Genomic DNA, 21,927 nt, shown 5'->3' with positions numbered 1-21,927 from the left:
ATGGTCTCTTTCATAGAAATACAATCTATCCAAATATAAAAAAAAATAAACTATCAGTGAACACAGAAAAAAATTCAAAAAGCCAAAATTGCATTTTTTTCGTTCGCCACAATACTACAGAAAACCCTGTAAGAAGCGATGACCATGTCATATGTGTCCCAAAATGTTATCAATAAAGTCCTCTTGCCCTTCAAAAAATAAGCTCCACACAGCTCCATCAACCCGAAAAACGAAAATGTTACGGGTCTCAGAAAGAATGGTGACACCATAAAAAAAAGTTTTTTTCTTTTGCCAAAACTATTGGAGAAGTTTGGTCTTGCTGTGATCACACTGAGGAGTAGGATCCTATTACCAGGTCATTTTCACCACACTATGTACGCCGTTAAAACCCTTCCCAGAAAAACAGGGTCAGGCTTTTTTTTTCCTCGCACTTTTACTGCACTTGGAATGTTTTTCCCGTTTTCTAGTACTATGTGGTAAATGAATGGTGGGATTTATAAGTACCGCTCATCCTACAAAATAACAAGACCTCACACTATGTGGACAGACATGAAAAAGTTATAGCCCTTGGAAAAAGCCAAGGAAAAAACAGAAAAAAACCATCAATTGGTTCTGTTGGGAAGGGGAAAAGCTGAAGAAACGCATGTAACAGCAGAATATGGAGGAAGGTGAGATATCACAGGCTGGTGGATACTACCTGCTCCATCGCTGGCAGAGTAACCCATCCCCATGGTGGCCGCTGAGATCTTCTCTTGTAGAAACGGATCCAAAATCTATAAAACATGGGGAACAGTCAGCAGAGGGTTTGGTGATTCGCTCATATTGGCGATATACCCAGGGGCATTACTGGGCACAGGGAAGATTGGGAATGAATAGGATTGGCTGCTAGATATGTGATCTCTTCCATTAAAGGGGATGTCTAGTTGGAACAAGTTCTCACTGATCTCTGGATAGGTGATGACTCTTAGATCGGTGGGTGTGGCCGCTATGACCCAATCAGCAGAACAGCACTTATAGATAGAAGTGAGCGAAGTGCAAATGTTCAGCCGCCGGTCCGTTCATTCTCTATGGGGGGCGCTGTACTCCGCTTTCTCCTGCATAGAGAATGAATGGAGCGGTGGTCCGGGGAGGGTCTAGCAGGGATTAGTTGGGTTCCCAGCAGATCTAGAAGTTGTCACTTATCATGTGTTGGGGAATAATGACTTCTCCTCTGATAAATGTGCTGATTCCTGTCAGTTGTGGTCGCTGAGTGCGTGTGATGGGATGTGGCTCCGTCCGTTATATTATATCACGTCTTATACCTATAATCTCGCTGATCGCAGGTGTCTGTCTTCACACTCAGATGAGATGGAACAAACTGACCATATAGAACTTTTTTTTTTTTTTCTTCAAATTCAAACCGAGCAATCCTATTGGCTGAGTATGAATGCAGTTACCATGGTGACAGAAGTAGCTGCAGATTTAAAGGGACAAGATACTAATATTGTACTAAAGTGTATTTTATTATATACTTCACATAACTGACTGGGTACACCTTGGTGCTGGTGGGATGGCTTTTTTTTTTTTAAATCAATAAACATGTTTACTAAGTACCCTATATTATATATATTTCCTATTGCTTTTTACTTACTTATAGCAGGGTATATGTTCATATTGTTTCTATCCTAAGTTTGTCTATTTTCTAAGAGACGGTGGCAAACTTCTTCCTCGCCTGTGAAGCACAGCTTTCAATTATTCCTATCGTAAACCAGGTAAAAAGCTTCGAGCCGAGCGCGATCAGACTCCTTCAGTCCCGCAGCAGGTAAATCTGTGACCATCGCCGGCACTCCTGCTGTTCCTAGTACCGATCCCTCTGAGCGGCTGTGCAGTAATGAAGGCTGGATTCACCCCAAACTTGCTCTTCTTTTTTTTCGATTTCCAGTTCTGGTAATTAGTGATACACATGTGTATATCCAGTGGTCAACTCAAAACCTATGTATGGAAAATCAATTGTTTGCTGTATGCATCTCATTTGTAGGATGCACACTATTCATTTCAATATGGAGCGGAGTAGGAGGAGACTTTCATTACTGTCGCCCTTTACTTCCTCCCTGCTGATAGGAAATGCCATGCTGTTTGCTTGTGTCCTGTGATTACAGCAGCCTGCAACAGTTTTCAGCGTGCACTCCCCGGCTCAGGCATCAAGCAGTAAATGATAACATTAAAACGCTGCTACCCCTTTGTTAGTCACTTTTTTATCTTCTTCCCCTTCTACGAATGCTATAGTCCGTTATTCTAGAACTGCTCTGAAAATGGTTCTCTCTGGAGTGTTGGGATTTGGGTTTAGGGTGGGTTATGGGAATTGAAGTTCAGATACTTTGTTCATATTTTTACTATGGAATTACTATGTCATGTATGTTATTTGAAAGATGGAATATTTGTAGTTGGAGTTTTTCAATAAAAATGATTTGATTAAAAAAAATATGAAATTAAAATTCCTCTGTTCTTGAGAAAGCATAGGATTTTACTAAGAGGTAAATTGCACGTTCCTTGTTTTCCGGGCACTTTACATTTTTGCTAGTTTTGTACGATTACACAATCCCTTTTATAGGCCAGTGCCAGTTGTACATCTCTCCCTAAACTCTTGTTCACACTATATTTTAAGCCAGTTTTCTTATATGGTTTCTAGATGTTGTCCAGCTTTGATAAATAATTAGTATTTATACTTTTGCTTTTAGATAGACTTGAAGAATGCAGATCCGGAAAGGGTGGAGAAACAAATTGAGAAGATGTTTGACGTTGCCGCTAGTGACTGTATCCGGGTACGATGCGCTCCAGATCAAAATCATTCCTGTAGGCAAATTTAACTCCGCTGTCTGTACCTTGTCTTTTTATTTTTTTCTACAAAATGTGGCTGGAAAAGGGGCAATGTAGCGAGGAATTGACATCAATTTTTGGTGTTAAAAAAAAACAAAAAACTTTTGTGACGCATCATTTTTGCGCAAAAATGTGCAGCTTCCTATTTTACAGCACTCTTGCCACTTTTAGAAATTGGGCTTGGTAAGCTACACAGGTCTAAGAACGACGGGTGACGTTAAAAGTGGATAAAGATACACGGTGGCTCAGTGGTTAGCATTGTTGTTTTGCAGCACTGGGATCCTGGGTTCAAATCCCACCAAGGACGACATCTGCAAGAAGTTTGTATGTTCTCCCTGTGTTTGCGTGGGTTTCCTCCGGGTTCTCCAGTTTTCTCCCACACTCCAAAGACATACTGATAGGGAATGTAGATTGTGAGCCCCGATGGGGGCAGTGATGATAATGTCTGTAAAGTGCTGTGAAATTAATGGCGCTATATAAGTGAGTATAATAAATAAAGATAGATGGAAGTGCTACATAAACATTTATCAAACATCGTGCAACACTTTGATACATTTGGCACAAATAATGGTAACACAACCACAAGCAAAACTGACCTGAGAAAGTCCCTTTATGATACATTTTTCAGAAAGAATTTGAAAGATTTAAAGCGTTAGAAATGAAGAAGATTATCCAATATCCCAGAAAAAGGAAAAGTCTCCAGATGTCTTTATGCCGGATGCCGGTCTGTGTCCATACCTAAAGAAGAGCTGCCAAAAGAATGGGAAAGGAATCCTTTAGTAAACATAAATATCCATTGGGGTTTTAGGTGTTAAAAAAATGATCATATGAAAGATTTTGTGATCTGCGTTTACCTGATTGTAATAACAACATTAAAGCCCCATTCAGATGTACAGGTTTTATCCATGAGAAACTGAGCAGAATGATATATAGGTTTGTGGGAGAAGATTCAGTATAAATTGTAATTTATTCATTAGATTTGAGAGTCCTCAGTGGTTGATACCTTTAATGGCTAACGGAAAAGATGGTAACAAATTGCAAGCTTTCCAGACGACTCAGGCTTCTTCATCAGGCAGACCTGAGACCTGAGTAGTCTGGAAAGCCTGCAATTTGTTACCTTTTAATGGCTAACGGAAAAGATGGTATCAACCACTGAGGACTCTCAAATCTAAATACTCTTCTATCTACTGGCTAATACGGTACAAAGATAGATGTTTTTCCTGTATCAATTTATTCAGTGGAATCCTGCTGTTTGTACAGATGAGTCCAGTGGGCGGTCCTACTAGTGATTGACAGCTATCTTTGCCTGCATGGTCATACAGGGAACTGTCAATCACTTAGTAGGACCGCCCACTGGACTAGTGTACATACGGCAGGACTTTTCACTGCATAAAATGCCAGTTTTGCTGACTCTCTTCCCACAGATATGTCTATCAGTCTGATCAACTTCTCTGCTCTACAACATCCCCCTACAGATCTTATACCATTTCAGCATGACAGGTTCCTTTAATCACCTGCAGATGACATAAGTAGCCATGTTCTGTGTGGCTTACGGAGGGGCTTGATTGCTTGTCAGCTTCAAACAGGTTTCATTTCTTCTGATTCGTTGTAGCCGAGTTCTAAACTGTATTAAGAAATTCATTTCTCTGTTTATTTCTATTAGATGTCGGGGAAGCTTGGAACAAATGTGGAAAGTGTTCTTCAAGAAGTTGTCAGGAGGCTTCCACCGTGAGTACGGACTAATGCGGCTCTATCCATCTTCTCTTTATTAAAGGGAACCTGTCACCTTGGAAAATGCTATGTACCTGCAGGTATAGGGTTAATCTGCAGATAAATATTGTTACAATGCTGCCCGGCCGCCTTATTGATAGTGTAGGTACCGGGAGAAAATTAACTTCTTTCCTCCCTGCAGCCGCCGGCCTTCACTCATCGTTCTGCACGGAGCGGCTACAGTCTTGGATCACAGCACCGCTCGCTATATCAGGGGCGACGGCTGTAAACCCGGCCCGGATTTTGATTGACAGCTTGCTCTGCACAGATGCGCTGCAGAACCACTTAGAATCTGAGTGAAGGAGTAGTATGTTCACAGATAGAGAACATGGCTCATCCACGTGCAGATCTGCTCCACGTCCGATTACATATTTGTGGGAGAAACCCTAGTGGCAGCCTCATATTTCTGACATTGATCCTCTAGCACTATTTGTGCACCTGCGGCTCCCAGCATAACTTGATGAGAGACCGTCAGCCTGCTGGGACCTGTAGTTTCACTACAGCAGGAGTGTCACAAGCTGCGGACCTCCGCTCACTCCAGCACTGGTCGGCATTTTCAGCACGTGAACGTACGCTATGCTTTCTGGAGACACAAGGGTGTAGATCATTTTATCAAACCCATGACTGTAAGTTTGCTGAACCCTAAGTGGATTATATTGTTCCCACAGTTTCAGTTTTGGGCCATTTAAGGGGAATTTAAAGGGTTCTGGCCACTGATTTTCCTTAAAGGGGATCAGTATCCCTGTATGTCTTTGTATACACTTGCTAAAGACCTATAACAGGTCGAAACGTTATGTGATGGCGGAATAAACTTTGTCTTTTGGAATTCATCACTGCACTGAACGCGGTTTACTTACCTTTATCCCCCTTAACAGGATGTCTTATTTTTGTGTTTTAGTCCCAAGATTGAAAAGGGCAGCCCTCTTAAAGCCCTGCTGTTTGACTCCACGTTTGATCACTACAGAGGCGTCGTAGCAGCATCGCCCTGTGTGGAGGTGACGTGTGTAAAGGCAATAAAATCGTGTCTGCCCACTCTGGCAAGTGCTATGAAGTCAATGAGGTTGGCATACTGACCCCAGAGGAAGTGCCAGCCGAAAAACTACGTTTTTTTGTAATAATTTTATTAGCCTTTCCCTCTGTCTTCACCAATCAGCCCTCTGTATTGATGATCAGATCAAAGATCTAGACAGGGATTGTCTCACGCTGCATCTCCTTCCTGATTGTATCACTGAGAAGACAGAAGCTGCCCCATCCCATTCTCCAAGAAATGCAGAACCCAATGCATCTGCTGTCCGTGATCCGCTTATTGTTAGAGGACTTCATTAGGGACTGCATTTTCTCATTGCTTAAGAAATTGTTGGGGGATCCTGCTAATTGCTGAATAATAAAACTGCAGCACCGCTCCATTTAAAGCAGTGTTTCCCAAACTCCAGTCCTCATGGCCCCCAACAGGTCAGGTTTTCAGGATTTCCTCAGTATTACACATGTGATGAAAGTATCATCAAGGAATCAGGAATTCTCTCACCTGTGCAATACTATGGAAATCCTGAAGACATGACCTGTGGGGGGCCGTGAGGACTGGAGTTTGGGAAACACTGATTTTAAAGGGACTGTCAGCACAGAATGACTATTGAAACCAAGTACAAGCGCTCCGTGGATCACGGCGTGGGCCAATCCTTTATATACTCCTTCCCACCTGCTTGTTTCACCTCGGTCTCCTTCCTTCTATGGTTCTATGAAGCCAGAGCTGTCAATCAAAGAAAAGAAGGGTGTGGATAGAGGGCAAACAAGCAGGTGGGAAGGTGTATATAAATGATTGGCCCCGTCATGAAGCACCGAGAGTTGGGACTTAGTTTGAACAGTCATTCTGTGCTGACAGTCCCTTTAGGTGAACGAGATCCAGATGCAGCTCATTTCACCGCGTAAGGCTGTGTGCCCACTATGCGTTTTTTAAGCGTTTCCGCAGCGGCAATTTCGCCGCAGGAACGCTTAAACGCTTGGTAGAAGGTCTGCAATGTTCCCCAATGATAATCCGCATGTGCTGTGCAGATGCTGCGGAGATTTCCGCTGCTTATTATCATTGCGGAAAAATCCGCAGCACTACCAATTATTTTGCGCAAGCACGGCGTTTTTGCCGCCATTGACTTGCATTGAATCGCTACATGTACACATGCAGATATTATGCAGTTCAATGTGCGGATGGTACCCGGGTCTGGAGAAGAGGAGACTCTCCTCCAGACCTGGGTACCATAGTACCTGTTAAAAAACAAAGAATTTAAAATAAAAAATAAACCTTATACTCACCTTCTGATGGCCCCCGGTCTCCTTAGTGATGCGTCCTGGCTCCCCGGCGGCTCGCGATGGTCTAAAAGGACCTTTCATGACGTCATTTAGTCATGTGACGGGTCGCATCGGATAAGGAGACCGGGGGCCATTGGAAGGTGAGTATAATGTGTTTTTTTATTTTTTACCATTTTTATTCTTTTTTTTAACTAACTTGATCACACTATATAAAATCCATGCCGGTTGCATGGATTTATATAGTGTGACCAAGTTGTCAAGCACTTTTCCAAGTGATGCTAAAATCGCTTGAAAAACGCTTGACAACCCGCATGCGGAATCGTATGTGCAAAACGAGGGAGAAGAAGTAACACAAAAAGAGAGCGGTCAGGCTAGGGGGTACAAAAGTAGACTTATTATAAATTACAAGTGTGCCACAAAAATGCTGTCACATAGTGAATAATCTACACTGGATTAGCAGTATAAAAAATCTATAAATAAATAGTAAGGTATGTAGAGGGAGAATATAAAGTGCTCAGTGCAAAGTAAAGTGCTCCATACTACCCTAGATGTAAATAAAAATCTGGTTTACAGTGCTGTGGACATTAGCAGTAATGTCTCTATCAACCAGAAAATAGTCAGAATAAATAATTACATGGCAAATGATGTGTGACATACATGACAACAGGTAAAAAGGTAGCACACAATATGAAATGATGATAACTATTACTGACCCCCTGAGAACTTCCCGGATCCAACGCGCGTTTTGCCACTGGCTTTGACGAGGATGTAATGTTGAAATGTGAATGTAAAGTATTTAAAGGGAATTTGGCCAATCAAAAATGTCCATACTGGGCAGTCAATTTCGAACATCTATGAATGTATATATTTGCATGGCGCCATGCTGCAGTGAGCCGATCGTGACCTCCTCGGGCGAGCCGCGTCTCCATGGAGCGCAGCACCTCCGTGGAAGGCGGCGTCGGCGTGCGTCTCACGGTGGACTGCATATAGCAGAAGTGATGTAATAGGCATGTCCGGGGAAAGAGAGATCAGTGTGCGTTCCACTGTGGAACACGAAGGAAAAAAGGAGCGTGTCTAGGAAAGGAGAAGTCAGTGTGTGTTCCACTGTGGAACGCATGAAGAAAACCATGGGCAAAGATAAAAGGTGTGTGAGTGCTAGCTAACAAGAGAACTGCCCTGGAAATTAATAACAGGATAGCAGGGAAAGTATATGAGATAATAACGTGAAAATGTTATAGGAGAATATATATCATATGAAAAAATTATATATCTATGATATATGTTAGATAGTGTGACACCTATCATATAATATGACCCATACAGTGCAATTGTGCTAGTGAATATGTAGTGAAAAATATGATGAGATGAAAAATATATTTATATAACAAAAAGGCATGGGGCACATAAATGCATGACATTATACATATATTACTAGAAGATATTTAAATTCTTTAAAATATAAAAAGAGGTTCAAATGCACTGGTGATGATGACGCTCAAGAAGATGACCAACTCTGAAAAATAGCAAACGTCAGGCGAAAGAACTAAGAAGAGAAGGAAAGAAGAAAACGTAAGTATAAACGAATAAAAACAATTAATATAAAAGTAAAAGTAAAATGACCATAATACAATGCACTCCACTAGGAACCACCCAACAATATTAAAGAAATGAAACAAAACTATTTGTCTCATTGAGACCATGGGGGGTTAAGGTGTTCAACACAGTGATCTGTAGCACCCTGAGGATTCGGCTGCTACAGGGGTATTGCACCTCAACCCAGAGGTGTGATATTCCACTCCCGGGTAAGGATGGAGTGTGGGTCTGAGCTCGGTAGGCTGCATGCACTACACACATCCCATTTCCGAGGAGCAGACCGACGGTACTCCCACTTAGAAATGTGCAGGTACGACTGAGTCTGTTCCTGGCTGGAGTGGGAGGGGGGGTGGAACATCCCAAGTAGTGTAGGGGCAGATAGGGGGAGCAGCCTGGGTAAAGTTAGGAGCTCATTGGGTGCTGGTCACCTGAGCTCACACATAGAGGGTGTATATAAGGTGGGCACCAACTAAGAACAGGGTCAGATGCAGAGAACAAGTCAGATGCAGAGAGAAAGTCAGAAGCAGAGGAGAAGAGAGACCCAGAGTGAGAGAGGAGAAGAAAGAGAGACCCAGAGGGGGAAACAGCAGAAAAGGACTCCAAGATCCCAACTTAAATCCCCGGGTGAAGAGTCGGCATCAGGGTACCGGAACCCAAGCTGGTGGGGGTAAAAACATTCCCCAGCCAGAGACCGGAGACCGTGGGCAGCGTTTGCCACGGTCACCCACCACATCCACCCCGAAGGCACACCACATGAAGGGTCAGGGAACCCAAGGCCAAGGGTGTCCCAACAGAAGGCCCGAGGGAGCTGGACCTAGGTGGATCACTGGTGGGGACGGCCAGAGAACGGGACAGAAGGAGAGCTCAGGGCCACGCTCCGGACTTGTTTGGGGGTTGGCTGGATCCAGGACCTGGTGGACGCAGCACGGCTCGGGTGGTCACTCGAAGCTGGAGTGACCAGTACAACATCTGCAGTAAGTAAACACCCTTAACTGCACAACCCGACTCTGTCTTCATTGCCGTCTGCACTGCACCACCACAACCCCCATCCTCTGCACCTGTCCCCTCTGAGGCTATACCCCTCCCGTTGGGGGTTATCCCACCAAGCTGCGCACCCACCATCAGCCTCAGCGGACCCTGCTGCAGCGGCGGCCACAGTGACCGCATCACAACGGGTGGCGTAGTCGACACAAAAGAACTCTTAATAACATCTGTAGGACTGCCACATAACACTGAGTTTGACGCCCTGGGCACGGGCCGGGTCGCAGCCGCTCGGAGACTACAACCCCCCATCTGATCCGGTGCCGGGTATTCCCCTCAAAAAGGAATATGTCCAAGGGGGCGCGTCAACTTTGGCGTAGTCGGCAGGATTACGTGCCCACAACACCCGGGTACTGCGTGCCTGAAGAAAAGTGCAAGTTTACCTCAGAAAGAAGTCTCCCGCCGGTTCCGGAGGGTCCACGCCATCGGACCCCATCACAGGTCGTTTCCCGCCGATTGTCCGCCATTTCCAGCTTGTTCCCGCCATCTGCAGAGTTTCCCGCCACTGGGCGACGCTTCCCGCCAAATCCGAAGATTTCCCGCCTTGGAAGAGCAGCGGACGCCATTATGGGCGTGCCAAAGGAGGGCAAGAGGCCGCCTCCCATCGTGGGCCAGGACAGAAAATGGCGCCAAAAGTGGAAACCGCCCCCACCAACAGAGACTGTGATGCTGGAGGTGTCTGTCAGCGTGAAAGAACTACCCCTGGAGCTGACAGTCACCGAGTTGCCCCGGGACCGCCCTCGAAGGGGGAGGAGACGAAAGAAAAGAACGAAGATGGGTGCCGCCTGGAGGAGTCTGGAGCGAGCGCACCCGGAGGCAAGAAGCCTGGAGAGGAGTAGCGGAGGAGCTTACCCGGAGATGGAGAGAAAGCAGAACAGCACCGGCCCGCTGGCCAGGAGTCTGCTAGAGACCGAGGAAGGAGAGCAGAGCAGCACCGGCCCGCTGGCCAGGAGCCTGCTGGAAGAAGAGCAGAGCAGCACCGACCCGTTGGTCAGGAGCCTGCTAGACACCACGACCCCACTAGGCCTAGTGGAGGTCCTTGCACAGCTCCCCCGAGACCGGGAGTGTGCACAGACTGCCCTGGAGGGCCTCGCACGGAGGATGGCCCGGGTACAGCGCGAGATATTGGCGGAATGGAGCCGGGAGATGGCCCAGCAAGCTGAGACCAGTCAACGGAGCACGCTACCCTGGAAGAGGAAACAGACCGCCTCTGAGGATGGCGCGGGAGGACCAAAGGCCGGAGACGGCGCCGAGAAGGGAGCCGGACGCAAGGAGGCAGGTAAAGGGGACGCCTATACCCCACACCGGGAAACCGCCCACCTGCCCCAGCTCCCCGTCGCAGAGCCCGAAAGTCCCCCTGCTGTGCCCGTAGCCGCCATGTCACCGCTATGGACTAGGCCCCGACCGGAAGCCGCCGCAGCGACCCCTGTGACGTCACGCGCCTCGACCCGGAGCGTGACAAAGCAGGAAATACCACCAGCCTGGTCGCAAGGCCTAGTACCCCCGGGCGCCGCATCACCAACAGCGCCCCCTACCTCCGCGGAGCCTCCGGCCTGGTCGCAAGGCCAGGTAGCCCAGGGCGCCGCCGTATTAACGGTGCCCTTCACCTTCCAGGTGCCCCAGGCCTGGCCGCAAGGCCTGGGCAATCCGGGCGCCACCACCACCGCGCCCGTAAAACCAAGGGTGCCACACCTGGGGGAGGACTTGTTCAGCCAGCTCACATGGCCGGACGGGCGGCCCTTCATCTGGCCCGAAGAATTCCATGAGCTGGAACGGCAGCAGAGACTAGGGCCCTTGTGTGAGCCCCTGATTCCGGCTCCGAAGCCCGTCGCACGGGTCTCGCCTCCTCTGGAAGAAGCCCAATTTGAGTGGGACCCCACCGGAGAAGACCTAATGGGGTTCACTCAGGAAACCAGGGCAGCTGCAGCGGAGCGTGCTGAGTGTTGCCGACAGCAGCTCGAAGAGTTTGCGAGGGAGCGGAGAGAGAGGCGGGTCCGGGAGCAACAGGCCCAAGTACGGAGTGCCGAGCAGAAGAGCCGGACCAGGAGGGACCCCCGTGCAGCGCATTGTCCCCGCACCATCGGAACAGTGATCAAGTTCAACCAGCAGCATGGGTGGGGCTTCATCAGAGACAACAACACCCCCGGCGACGTCTTTGTCACGCGCAGAGATGTGGAGTCCCATCTGCCGGAGGGGCACAGAGGTCGTGACCTCTACATCGGAGACGAGGTCACCTTCACCCGGCACAAGTGTGCTAAAGGACCTTACGCCCTCCACGTACACCGCCTGACGGAGGAGGAGTTGCGGTGCGAGGAGGAGGAGCAAGAGGACCCGGACGGGTCTGAAGTTACAACCAGCTACAAGCAAAGAGCAGGAGGAAGACGCCGTTGAGTGCGGCAGAGCAGTAGATGTAAATAGTTACCCAACCGGGTACCAAAGAAACTGTTGCTACATATATATAGTCCCCGTTGGGACCAGCATGAGTGAACTGTTTACCCGTTTACCCTTAATCCCACAGGCTGAGGACTGTGAGCAGCCATTCCCTTCCCTTTACCTGGCCGAGGACTGAGAGCGGCCATACCCTTGTACATAGTTGCGCTTCCTAAAGCGCCCCCTACCGGTTTTATAGAAAACCAGTTTTTCTAAGAGACTGTCGCACTTTTCCCGGACACACGTTGCACAGTGTCCGGAGGAGGAGCAAGAGACGACGAGAATGTTATATGAAAAGTTTTATATATATATAATGCTTTATATGTTTTATATGTTTATGAAAAAAAATTTTGTATGTTTTGGTGTTTTGTCTTACAGCCCGAGGACGTGCTGTGATTTACCAGGGGGGAATGTAGCACCCTGAGGATTCGGCTGCTACAGGGGTATTGCACCTCAACCCAGAGGTGTGATATTCCACTCCCGGGTAAGGAAGGAGTGTGGATCTGAGCTCGGTAGGCTGCATGCACTACACACATCCCATTTCCGAGGAGCAGACCGACGGTACTCCCACTTAGAAATGTGCAGGTACGACCGAGTCTGTTCCTGGCTGGAGTGGGAGGGGGGGTGGAACATCCCAAGTAGTGTAGGGGCAGATAGGGGGAGCAGCCTGGGTAAAGTTAGGAGCTCATTGGGTGCTGGTCACCTGAGCTCACACATAGAGGGTGTATATAAGGTGGGCACCAACTAAGAACAGGGTCAGATGCAGAGAACAAGTCAGATGCAGAGAGAAAGTCAGGAGCAGAGGAGAAGAGAGACCCAGAGTGAGAGAGGAGAAGAAAGAGAGACCCAGAGGGGGAAACAGCAGAAAAGGACTCCAAGATCCCAACTTAAATCCCCGGGTGAAGAGTCGGCATCAGGGTACCGGAACCCAAGCTGGTGGGGGTAAAAACATTCCCCAGCCAGAGACCGGAGACCGTGGGCAGCGTTTGCCACGGTCACCCACCACATCCACCCCGAAGGCACACCACATGAAGGGTCAGGGAACCCAAGGCCAAGGGTGTCCCAACAGAAGGCCCGAGGGAGCTGGACCTAGGTGGATCACTGGTGGGGACGGCCAGAGAACGGGACAGAAGGAGAGCTCAGGGCCACGCTGCGGACTTGTTTGGGGGTTGGCTGGATCCAGGACCTGGTGGACGCAGCACGGCTCGGGTGGTCACTCGAAGCTGGAGTGACCAGTACAACATCTGCAGTAAGTAAACACCCTTAACTGCACAACCCGACTCTGTCTTCATTGCCGTCTGCACTGCACCACCACAACCCCCATCCTCTGCACCTGTCCCCTCTGAGGCTATACCCCTCCCGTTGGGGGTTATCCCACCAAGCTGCGCACCCACCATCAGCCTCAGCGGACCCTGCTGCAGCGGCGGCCACAGTGACCGCATCACAACGGGTGGCGTAGTAGACACAAAAGAACTCTTAATAACATCTGTAGGACTGCCACATAACACTGAGTTTGACGCCCTGGGCACGGGCCGGGTCGCAGCCGCTCGGAGACTACAACCCCCCATCTGATCCGGTGCCGGGTATTCCCCTCAAAAAGGAATATGTCCCAGGGGGCGCGTCAGATCCACCTTGCCTCCTTCTGTGCCAGGATTTTTTTCCAGTTACCTCCTCTAGTGCCTGGGTAGACCTTATCAAAACCACTCACCTGGAGACCAGAAGGGTCACTGTTATGAAACTTCTTAAAGTGACGCGGTAATGTCTTGAGCTCATCCACATTGTCAGTTTCTTTTGCTGCCTTGATATCCAAGACGCGTTCTCTAGTTCTTCTTCGGAGTTCTCTTGATGTAAGGCCTACAAATATTCTGTTGCAAGGGCATTTTGCACAGTAGATCACCCCAACTGTGGTACATGTGATGGTATGAGTAATCTTATATTGCTTCGTACCATTTGAATTTGTAAAGATTTTCGTAGACTCCATATTGGGGCACGCCACACAAGAGCCACATGGGTGGCAGCCCCAGCTTGGGCCCTTGGATCCAAATAAACCCTTAGCTGCTGCCCCCCCCCCAGGTGGCTGTTACCAGAAGATATTTTAATTTTTTTGAGCGTCTATATGTAATAGCAGGATTGTTTGAGAGAAGAGAAGAGAGAAATAGACTTCATCACAAGAACCGCCGGTTTTCAGTCATACATGTGAGTATGTGAGTGGCTGCTGTAAGCACACCCTAGCAATTTGACCTCTCGCGATGCAGTGCATCAACTGTAGAGCCAGCTGTCAGTCAAAGTGCCAGGGCGTGTGTGGCGCCCCTGAGGGTTCGGTCGCCACAGGGGTACTGCATCTCTTTAATGAGGTGTGGTATCTCTCCTTCGAGGTAAGGATGGTGCAGCTGTCAGGACCCCACCTCTGCATTCAACACTACATCTCTCCCACCTGTAGGGGGGCTTTAAGGCACCAGGGTGCTGCCCCAGCCGGGATAAGTGGAGATGGGGGAACCAAAGTAAGGGGGAACCTAGTAGTGGGTGAGGGTGGAGGATACACTTAGAGGTTACACGTTCTAAATTCATATTTAATAGCCAGCCATCTTAAGTTCAAGGTCTTTGATTGTGATCTTCATCGCTGAACGTGGCTTTCTGTGTGAACCTGCAGTTGATGGGGACACGGTCCTCGAACTCTGGCCTTGTGTCGAGGAACGGGCAAGAGTTAACGGCTGTCTCTACCCGGTCAAGGTCCTTACTTAAGAAGGCCTGGAGGGGAGCGGAGGAGTAAAGCTCCGCAGGCAAAAGGATCCCAGGGGGATGCAGACTGAGCGGTATACGCCACCTTTCCTCACTATTCTGGCCTAGTCTGAGGGATTCCTGCTGCAAAAGGGGTACCGGCCCCCGATATCTGACTCTGTCACTACAAGTCTTAGTCAGAGAAGCCTGGACGCTCAGTGGATCCCACCGGGTAACGGAGCGGAGTCGCCACCCGTACCCTTGTTCTGTGCATAGTCCAGAGGGAGACCCGGCCTTAGTACACGCACCACAAACGGACAGGAGAGGACCTAGTGGGAAAGTCTAGGAAAACTCTGGTGCGGGGTCCTGACCAAAGCACCTGAACTACCTGGAGGTTGTCGGACCCCCGGTCCTGGTGGCCGCAGCGCGCCGTGAGGAGCAGGGAGAAGCCTTGCAGCTGTGCATTCTACCGTGAGTAAAGCTTGGAAGACTACCCCTATGGCCTCCGGTTTCTTATTGCAACGCGGCACCGCACTACACCCCACAACATCTTCCACAACAGCTCCCATCCTCTTGTCCTCTCTGCCCTGAGGCCCTGCTCCGCCTGTGGGGAGTAGTACCATCTTCTGCTGCTGCTACATCCCGCTTCAGAGGATTGAACGCAGAGCTGGTGAAGAATCACCAGGCACCAAAGGTGGTGTAGTCAATACAACCACTCGATTAACACCAACCCTGAAAGCCCATTAAATCTTTTAATGTGACGGCCCTGGGCACGGAACGGGTCCTGGCCACGGCTACATCCCCCAACATCTGACCCGGCTCCGAGTACCCCCCCATCTTCCCAGGGAGGACTGTGAGCGTCACACGTGCCTGCAGGAGCCACTCGCAGTGCTATGAGCTGCAATTGTAGACGCTTTGTACACACCTGTATGACTGAAGGCCGGTAAAGGTTCTTGGAATGATTTAAATTCCATTTTTTTCCCATGAGCTGCACTTTCAGTACAGCAGTTGGGCACCTTTCTATACTATTAACCTGCACTGCAGGTCAATAATGTGGCGCCCCTGCGGGCTCAGTCGCCACAGAGTTATTGCACCCCACTTAAGGGTGTGATATCTCCTCTTCCAGGTAAGGATGGAGTACCACACAGGACCCCAAACACACACTCAACACTACACCACTCCAGTTCTGAAGGGGGCCTATATGCACCATAGTGCCGCCCCGGGCCGGATTGGAGGAGTCGGGGGGAACCAAAGTTAGGGGGAACCATGTAGTGAGTGAGGGTGGAGGAAGCGTTTATTTTGAGCACTTAGCTGGATCATATATATATGGAGGCCATCTTGGTATCATTGTCTTTGGTTGTGGGTCGTTGGTCGGTAGACAGCACAACGCTGCAGCCAGCTGAGGGTCCACGGTCCTCGGTCTCAGGCCTCGAGACGAGGAGCGGGGCAGAGTTGCTGTAGGCTCTGTCTCGGTCAGGGTCCTGAGAGTAGGAGGCCCAGGAGGGGAGCAGAGGAGTCAAGCTCCACAGGCGAAAGGATCCCAGGGGATATGGACAAAGCAGAGCCACCACCTGTATACCTTATTCTGGCCTAGCCAGAGGGACCCGGCCGGAAGAGGGGTAACCGGTCCCCGATATGACTTTGTACTTCACGTCTCTGTCGGAAGAATCCGGAGGCTTATGTGGATCCCAGGGGGATACGGACGGAGCGGAGTCGCCACCTGTATGCCCTAATCTGAGTTTACCCAGAAGGACCCGGCCTTACGCCTCAGCCTCACCACAAGTCACCAAAAAGGGCGCCCAGTCGGTCCGGGAACTACACGCTGCCCATAGGGACATCGCAGCACCCGTACGGGACTCAGTGGGGAACACACGGCGGGAGAAGTTGAGCAACAGAGGAACACACTAGAGCGGGGTCCTGGCAGGTGCTCCTGAACTACCTGGAAAGTGCTGAGCCCCACCCTGACGGCCGCAGCAGAGAGAAGCTCTGAGCTGATAAAAAGTGAATAAAGACTCGGATGACTTCAACCGCTATCTCTGCCTGTTCTTTCTACCGCGGCACAGCACCAACCACCACTCTACATCACATCTACACTGCCCTGAGGCCTACTCTATCCGTGGAGAGTAGCACCAACTAAGCTGCCCGGAACACCGGCCTCAGAGGACTGTCGCAGCGCCAGTAGTCATTACCGGGTACCACGGGTGGCGTCACGAACATTTACAAACCTACCCTACTTCCCCTTTTTAGTTTACATTTTTATCCCCCCTTTTATTTTTGGACTGACCACCCTGGGTCACGGAATGGGCCAGCCACTGTGACATCCCCCAAATCCATCAAGGCCCGGTTGGCAAGTACCCCGCTGCCCAGTGGGCGCGTCAATAGTGTTTGAGGACATGGACATAATAGGTTCTCTTTACATGACACTGTCATTCTGTGGTTGGGCTTCACAGGCAATAGTGATTTTTCCTATATGTAGCAATGCAAAAGTACTTTTGAATATAGACAAGTGATCTAACGTTCAGTTTCAAGTTGCCTAAGGGGACTAACAAAGTAAAAGAAATGTTAAAAATCCACAGCCATTTTCTCACGTTAAGAGAAGTAGAAGTAGACGTTCTGAGAAAAGTAGATGACAATCTGGTCAGAACTGACTCGCATTATGTTTTTCAGGGTTTGTCTGCAGGAACTTCTCTCATGCTTTGATCAATGGAACATGTATCAGGACCAAGAAGCTCTTGGAGAAAGACAAAACAGAGATCCAGTGACTTTCTTGTAAGTGTTTCTCAAGTACATTCGCATATCACTCACACATTCTTATCAATTTCACTCGGGGTTATTTAGTTTGGAAAAACGAAGGCTTAGGGGTGATCTTATTACTATGTACAAGTATATGAGGGGTCAGTACAAAGACCTTTCTACTGATCTTTTTACTCTGAGGCCTGAGACGGGGACAAGGGGGCATCTTCTACGTCTGGAGGAAAGAAGGTTTAATGATAATCACAGACGCGGATTCTTTATTGTAAGAGCAGTGAGACTATGGAACTCTCTGCCGCATGATGTTGTAATGAGGGATTCACTACTAACATTTAAGAAGGGCATGGATGCCTTTCTTGATAAGTATAATATTACAGATTATATACAGTGCTGTGCAAATTAATTGGGACAAAGCATTTTTTAAGTAAAATCATAAGTTGGTTACCAGTCAGTGATTCAAACCAGTTTTAACTTTTTTGAACAGGTGTGAGTGTACAACCGTGAGTAACAAAATGTGGTTTGACTGGTTTTAGTCAGAAAATAACAGCTAGCTGCCCCCTCAGCTTCAGTTGAGAGCTTGTTTCTGTGAGGAGTGGTTTAGTGTACTTTTTCTCCATGCCACAATTCCAAGTGTGTGAAGAAATTCCTGGAAGAAAATAAAGTAAAAGTGCTGGACTGGCCTGGCAATTCACCAGACTTAAATCCTATAGAAAATTTGTGGAGCATTGTGAAGAGACGTCTTGGCAAAATGGACTGTACAACCAAAGAACGCATGATAAACAGTGCCATACAAGTGTGGTTCCATGATGAAGAATGGAAGAATTTATGCAAAAACTTGGTAGAATCAATGCCAAAACGCATTGAAAATCTCATATCTGCTAAAGGAGGACATATTTCTTACTAAAATTAGTATGTAACAGTGCATTATAACATTTTATTCTTACATATTCAAAAATATGTTTTTTTTTGGCTTTGTCCCAATTAATTTGCACAGTACTGTATACTAGATTCCTTGATAGGGTGTTGATCCAGGGAACTAGTCTGATTGTCGTATGGAGTCAGGAAGGAATTTTTTTCCCCAATGTGGAGCTTAGTGTTTGCCACATGTTTTTTTTGCCTTCCTCTGGATCAGCATGTTAGGCTATGGGTTGAACTAGATGGACTTATTTTTTAAGGTTGAAGGATGATTGTTGCTATGTATATGTGTAAACAGATGTTAAGAAAAATTATTTTTTGCCTCATTTCTTTTAGGTATTGAAAATTCAAGTACAGCACATACCATCGTGTGTTTCCTCTTCAAAGTACCAGCCAAACTGTAAGTTACTCACAAAACACACAGACTGACACAGCAGTCATTTTCAGTTTTTATAATTACTTGTAAACTTTATGCCAATTTCCCCTTCAAGTAAGGGGGCATTTACTTTTTTCCCTGTATGATGTTACCCAATAATGTGCAGGAGGTGTCAGGCAGAGGATAAAGCGCACAATCGCAGAGGATATGAGAGCTGGCTTTCGCTGTATATAATACTCATGTCTAACTAGTTAAAAAAAAAAACCTGCCTTCTAACTTTCAGGCACCAGGGCTAAATGCTGAGCGCTGTTTGTTATAAGTGCTGATCGCACACTACAGCTCTAGTCTCACAGCAGCAGGACACTACTGAGATGAGAGCTGCAGTGTCCGATCAGAAGGTGTCGCATACAGCGCTCAGCATCTACCTCAGGTACCAGGGCATTATTCCACACAGCCTGAGATAGATGCAGAGCAGTATATGGAATCACACACCTCTGCTCTCCTCCGCCTGCACAGTAATCACTGCTAGTGACAGTTTTGTCACCTGGTTAAAGCCCCACTCCAGGGTTTGTTTTCTTTTATTTCAGCGCTGGAGTGGTGCAACTAAACTAGTGGTTCCTTAACCCTATTATTATACTTACTAGCCACTGTCTTCAGCTCTTCCCAGCGCCGCTTCAGTCCCACAGCCATGTTTTGACTGCAACTTTGGACTGACCTGAAGTAATGGTCAGAAGCTCTCAGTGTAAGTGTGGGGGCCTGTTGCTGGCCTTGTTCTGGATCTCATGGGCTTAAATTGAGTTATGACTTCCTGATAGGCCAGCAAACACTGGAGCAAGCCAGCAGGTCACAAACTGCTGGAGAACGTCAGGAGACTCACGGAATACAGATGAAGATGCCGGTTGGTAAGGATGAGACTAGGGGCAGGGAACTTAGATTAGTGGCTCTACTCCAGTGCCGTAATACAAAAAAACTGCAGTATTGCTTTAAACATGAGTCTTATATTACTCAGAAAAGGTGAGGTCTTCCCTTAATCTGTTGGTTTTTCTTTTTTTTTTCCTTCATGCCTCCAGTTTGGTTGGTCAACCTCATACAGGGGAAATGGGTGACACTTCCAGAGACAAATCTTTACTAACATCCCTTGGCTAAAGTTCAAATTAACCTATTAAATGTAGCAAGTAACATACCCCAAACTATCTGGTATGCTGGAGCTTAGGCTTAGGGAGAGGATACTTTGCTTCTACAGTTTATGGTTCTGACAGCTTTTGAAAAATATATATTTATTTATTGTTATGCATTTGACACTTTATTGATATAATGACTGATGTTTCTATTGTAATGGAAGTGTTATATTGTTAATATTTTCTACTGTATTCTGTGTTTGTTGCACTATTGATATGAAAACCTTGTGAAAATTGGCAAGAGACTTGATTACATATTAAAGTTGGTCTGTTCAATACTATGGGTAAAGTATTTTTTTTAACTGAAGGTAAATTTTAGATTAATGGATGTTTTTTAGGTTAGTTTCACTCGGCAGCTATTTTTTTCAATAATAATGTTTCAGGTATATGGTGACCTCCGACCCGTCACGTGGGGGGGGCCATGCGGGGCCCTGGCTATCCTTAATACACCCCTGATACCCAGGTCAGACTACATGCTGTTCTTCTGCACTGGAATTATTTTAGAAGGATGGGTGCGGTAATCATCACCATACTCCCACATGTCATTTACTTTATATAGAAGAATTACTAATCACGATAAAGGATTCTTCATAGAATGTGTGGTATCTGTGTTGTCAGTTACCCGATTTGTTCTACTAGTGATGGTATTGAAAAACTGCCTTAACCTCCCTTTGGCCTGGCAAGTTCACCATTGGCTGGGCCTTCTTGCTCTGCTCCTGCTGGGGATGCTTCGTCCGGGGATTCTTCTTGAGCTGACTCTTCTGCAGCACTAGGCTCTTCTGCAGCACTTACAGGTTCATCTGGCTGTGGAGGGTCTTCTGGCTGTCGAAAGAAGTGGAGTACTGGGATTATGACTGCTCCTCCTATTTGAGGCCAATCTGCCGGGAAATCTCCTAAATCAGTATGTATTACTGCTTCTTCAGGTTCCTCCGGGGTGATGAGAGGCACTTCTTCTTGGGGCTTTAGCAGTTCTGGACACAACTTCAGGTGGTCTCTAGATACCGTTGCAGTTGTTCTTCCTTCATCTTTGCTAATCAAACACGTCTTCCTGTTATCAAACCTATAAATTCAACACAGGGTAGGGTTCTGTCTCCCACTGGTCATCAAGTTTGTGGTTTCTCCTTTTCCTTTTCAATACCACTTATCCTGGTGTGAAGGGTTCTGCTTGCGCACTCTTATTATAGTGGTCTTCCTGCTTGTCCTTCACCCTAGCGAGACTGTCTTCGACACAGGCTTGTACTCTTCTGTACTGCTCCTGTCTGGACGTGTCCCAGTCCTCAGTGGACATATCTGCTTCTGGTTCTGCAACACCAAGCTCCAGGTCCATGGGCAACTTTCCTGGTCTTGCTCGCATGAGATATGCTGGAGTGCAATTGGTGGAACTCATAGGTATGTGATTGTACAGATCTACCAGGTCAGGTAGTAGGTCTGGCCACTGATTTCTCTCCTCAAGTGGTAAGGTCTTCAGCAGGTCGATGACAATGTTGTTCATCTTTTCACAGAGACCATTGGTTTGGGGGTGGTACGGTATAGTTCTTATCTTCCTACACACATACAAATGGCAGAACTCTTTGAACAACTCGGCCTCGAAGGCTGGGCCTTGGTCTGTCAGCACCTGCTCAGGGTATCCATGGGGTCTGCAGAAATATGCTTGGAACGTTTTTGCTGCTGTTTCTGCCGTCAGGTCTTTGACAGGGGCGACCACCAGGAACCTGGAGTAGTGATCTACCATGGTCAGGGCATAGGAGTACCCTGACCTGCTGGGTGACAGCTTGACATGGTCCAGTGCCACGATCTCCAGGGGTCAAGCCATCTTGATGGGTTGCAGGGGCGCCTTCTGGCTGCTGTAGTCTTTTCTTCTGAGGCTACAGGATCCACAGTCTCTGCACCACTTCTCAATAGAGCTGCGCATTCCCACCCAGTAGAATCGACACTTTAGCAGGGTTTCTAGCTTTTTCCAGCCAAAGTGCCCCGCCTGATCGTGGTAGGCCTCCAACA

The 21,927-nt window shown here is 47.7% G+C and overlaps 1 protein-coding gene across 1 annotated transcript in view; it reads right to left on the bottom strand.

Annotated features, from left to right (window-relative positions):
- Nucleotides 1-8,378: 8,378 nt before the first annotated feature.
- Nucleotides 8,379-21,927, bottom strand: part of LOC141229236 (microtubule-associated serine/threonine-protein kinase 3-like) — a gene marked incomplete at its 5' end in the record, with an annotated part of 51,332 nt that continues 37,783 nt past the window's right edge. The window contains one exon of the mRNA XM_073667429.1: nt 8,379-8,470. Coding sequence (XP_073523530.1) covers nt 8,379-8,470 — 92 coding nt within the window. The remainder of the gene's footprint in view (nt 8,471-21,927) is intronic.

The sequence above is a fragment of the Phyllobates terribilis genome, unplaced genomic scaffold, assembly GCF_046119375.1.
Source record: "Phyllobates terribilis strain yellow unplaced genomic scaffold, ASM4611937v1 Scaffold_464__1_contigs__length_1435170, whole genome shotgun sequence".
NCBI lineage: Eukaryota > Metazoa > Chordata > Amphibia > Anura > Dendrobatidae > Phyllobates > Phyllobates terribilis.
The sequence above is the reverse complement of the archived record's forward strand: the minus strand, read 5'-3'. Positions and strand labels throughout refer to the sequence as shown.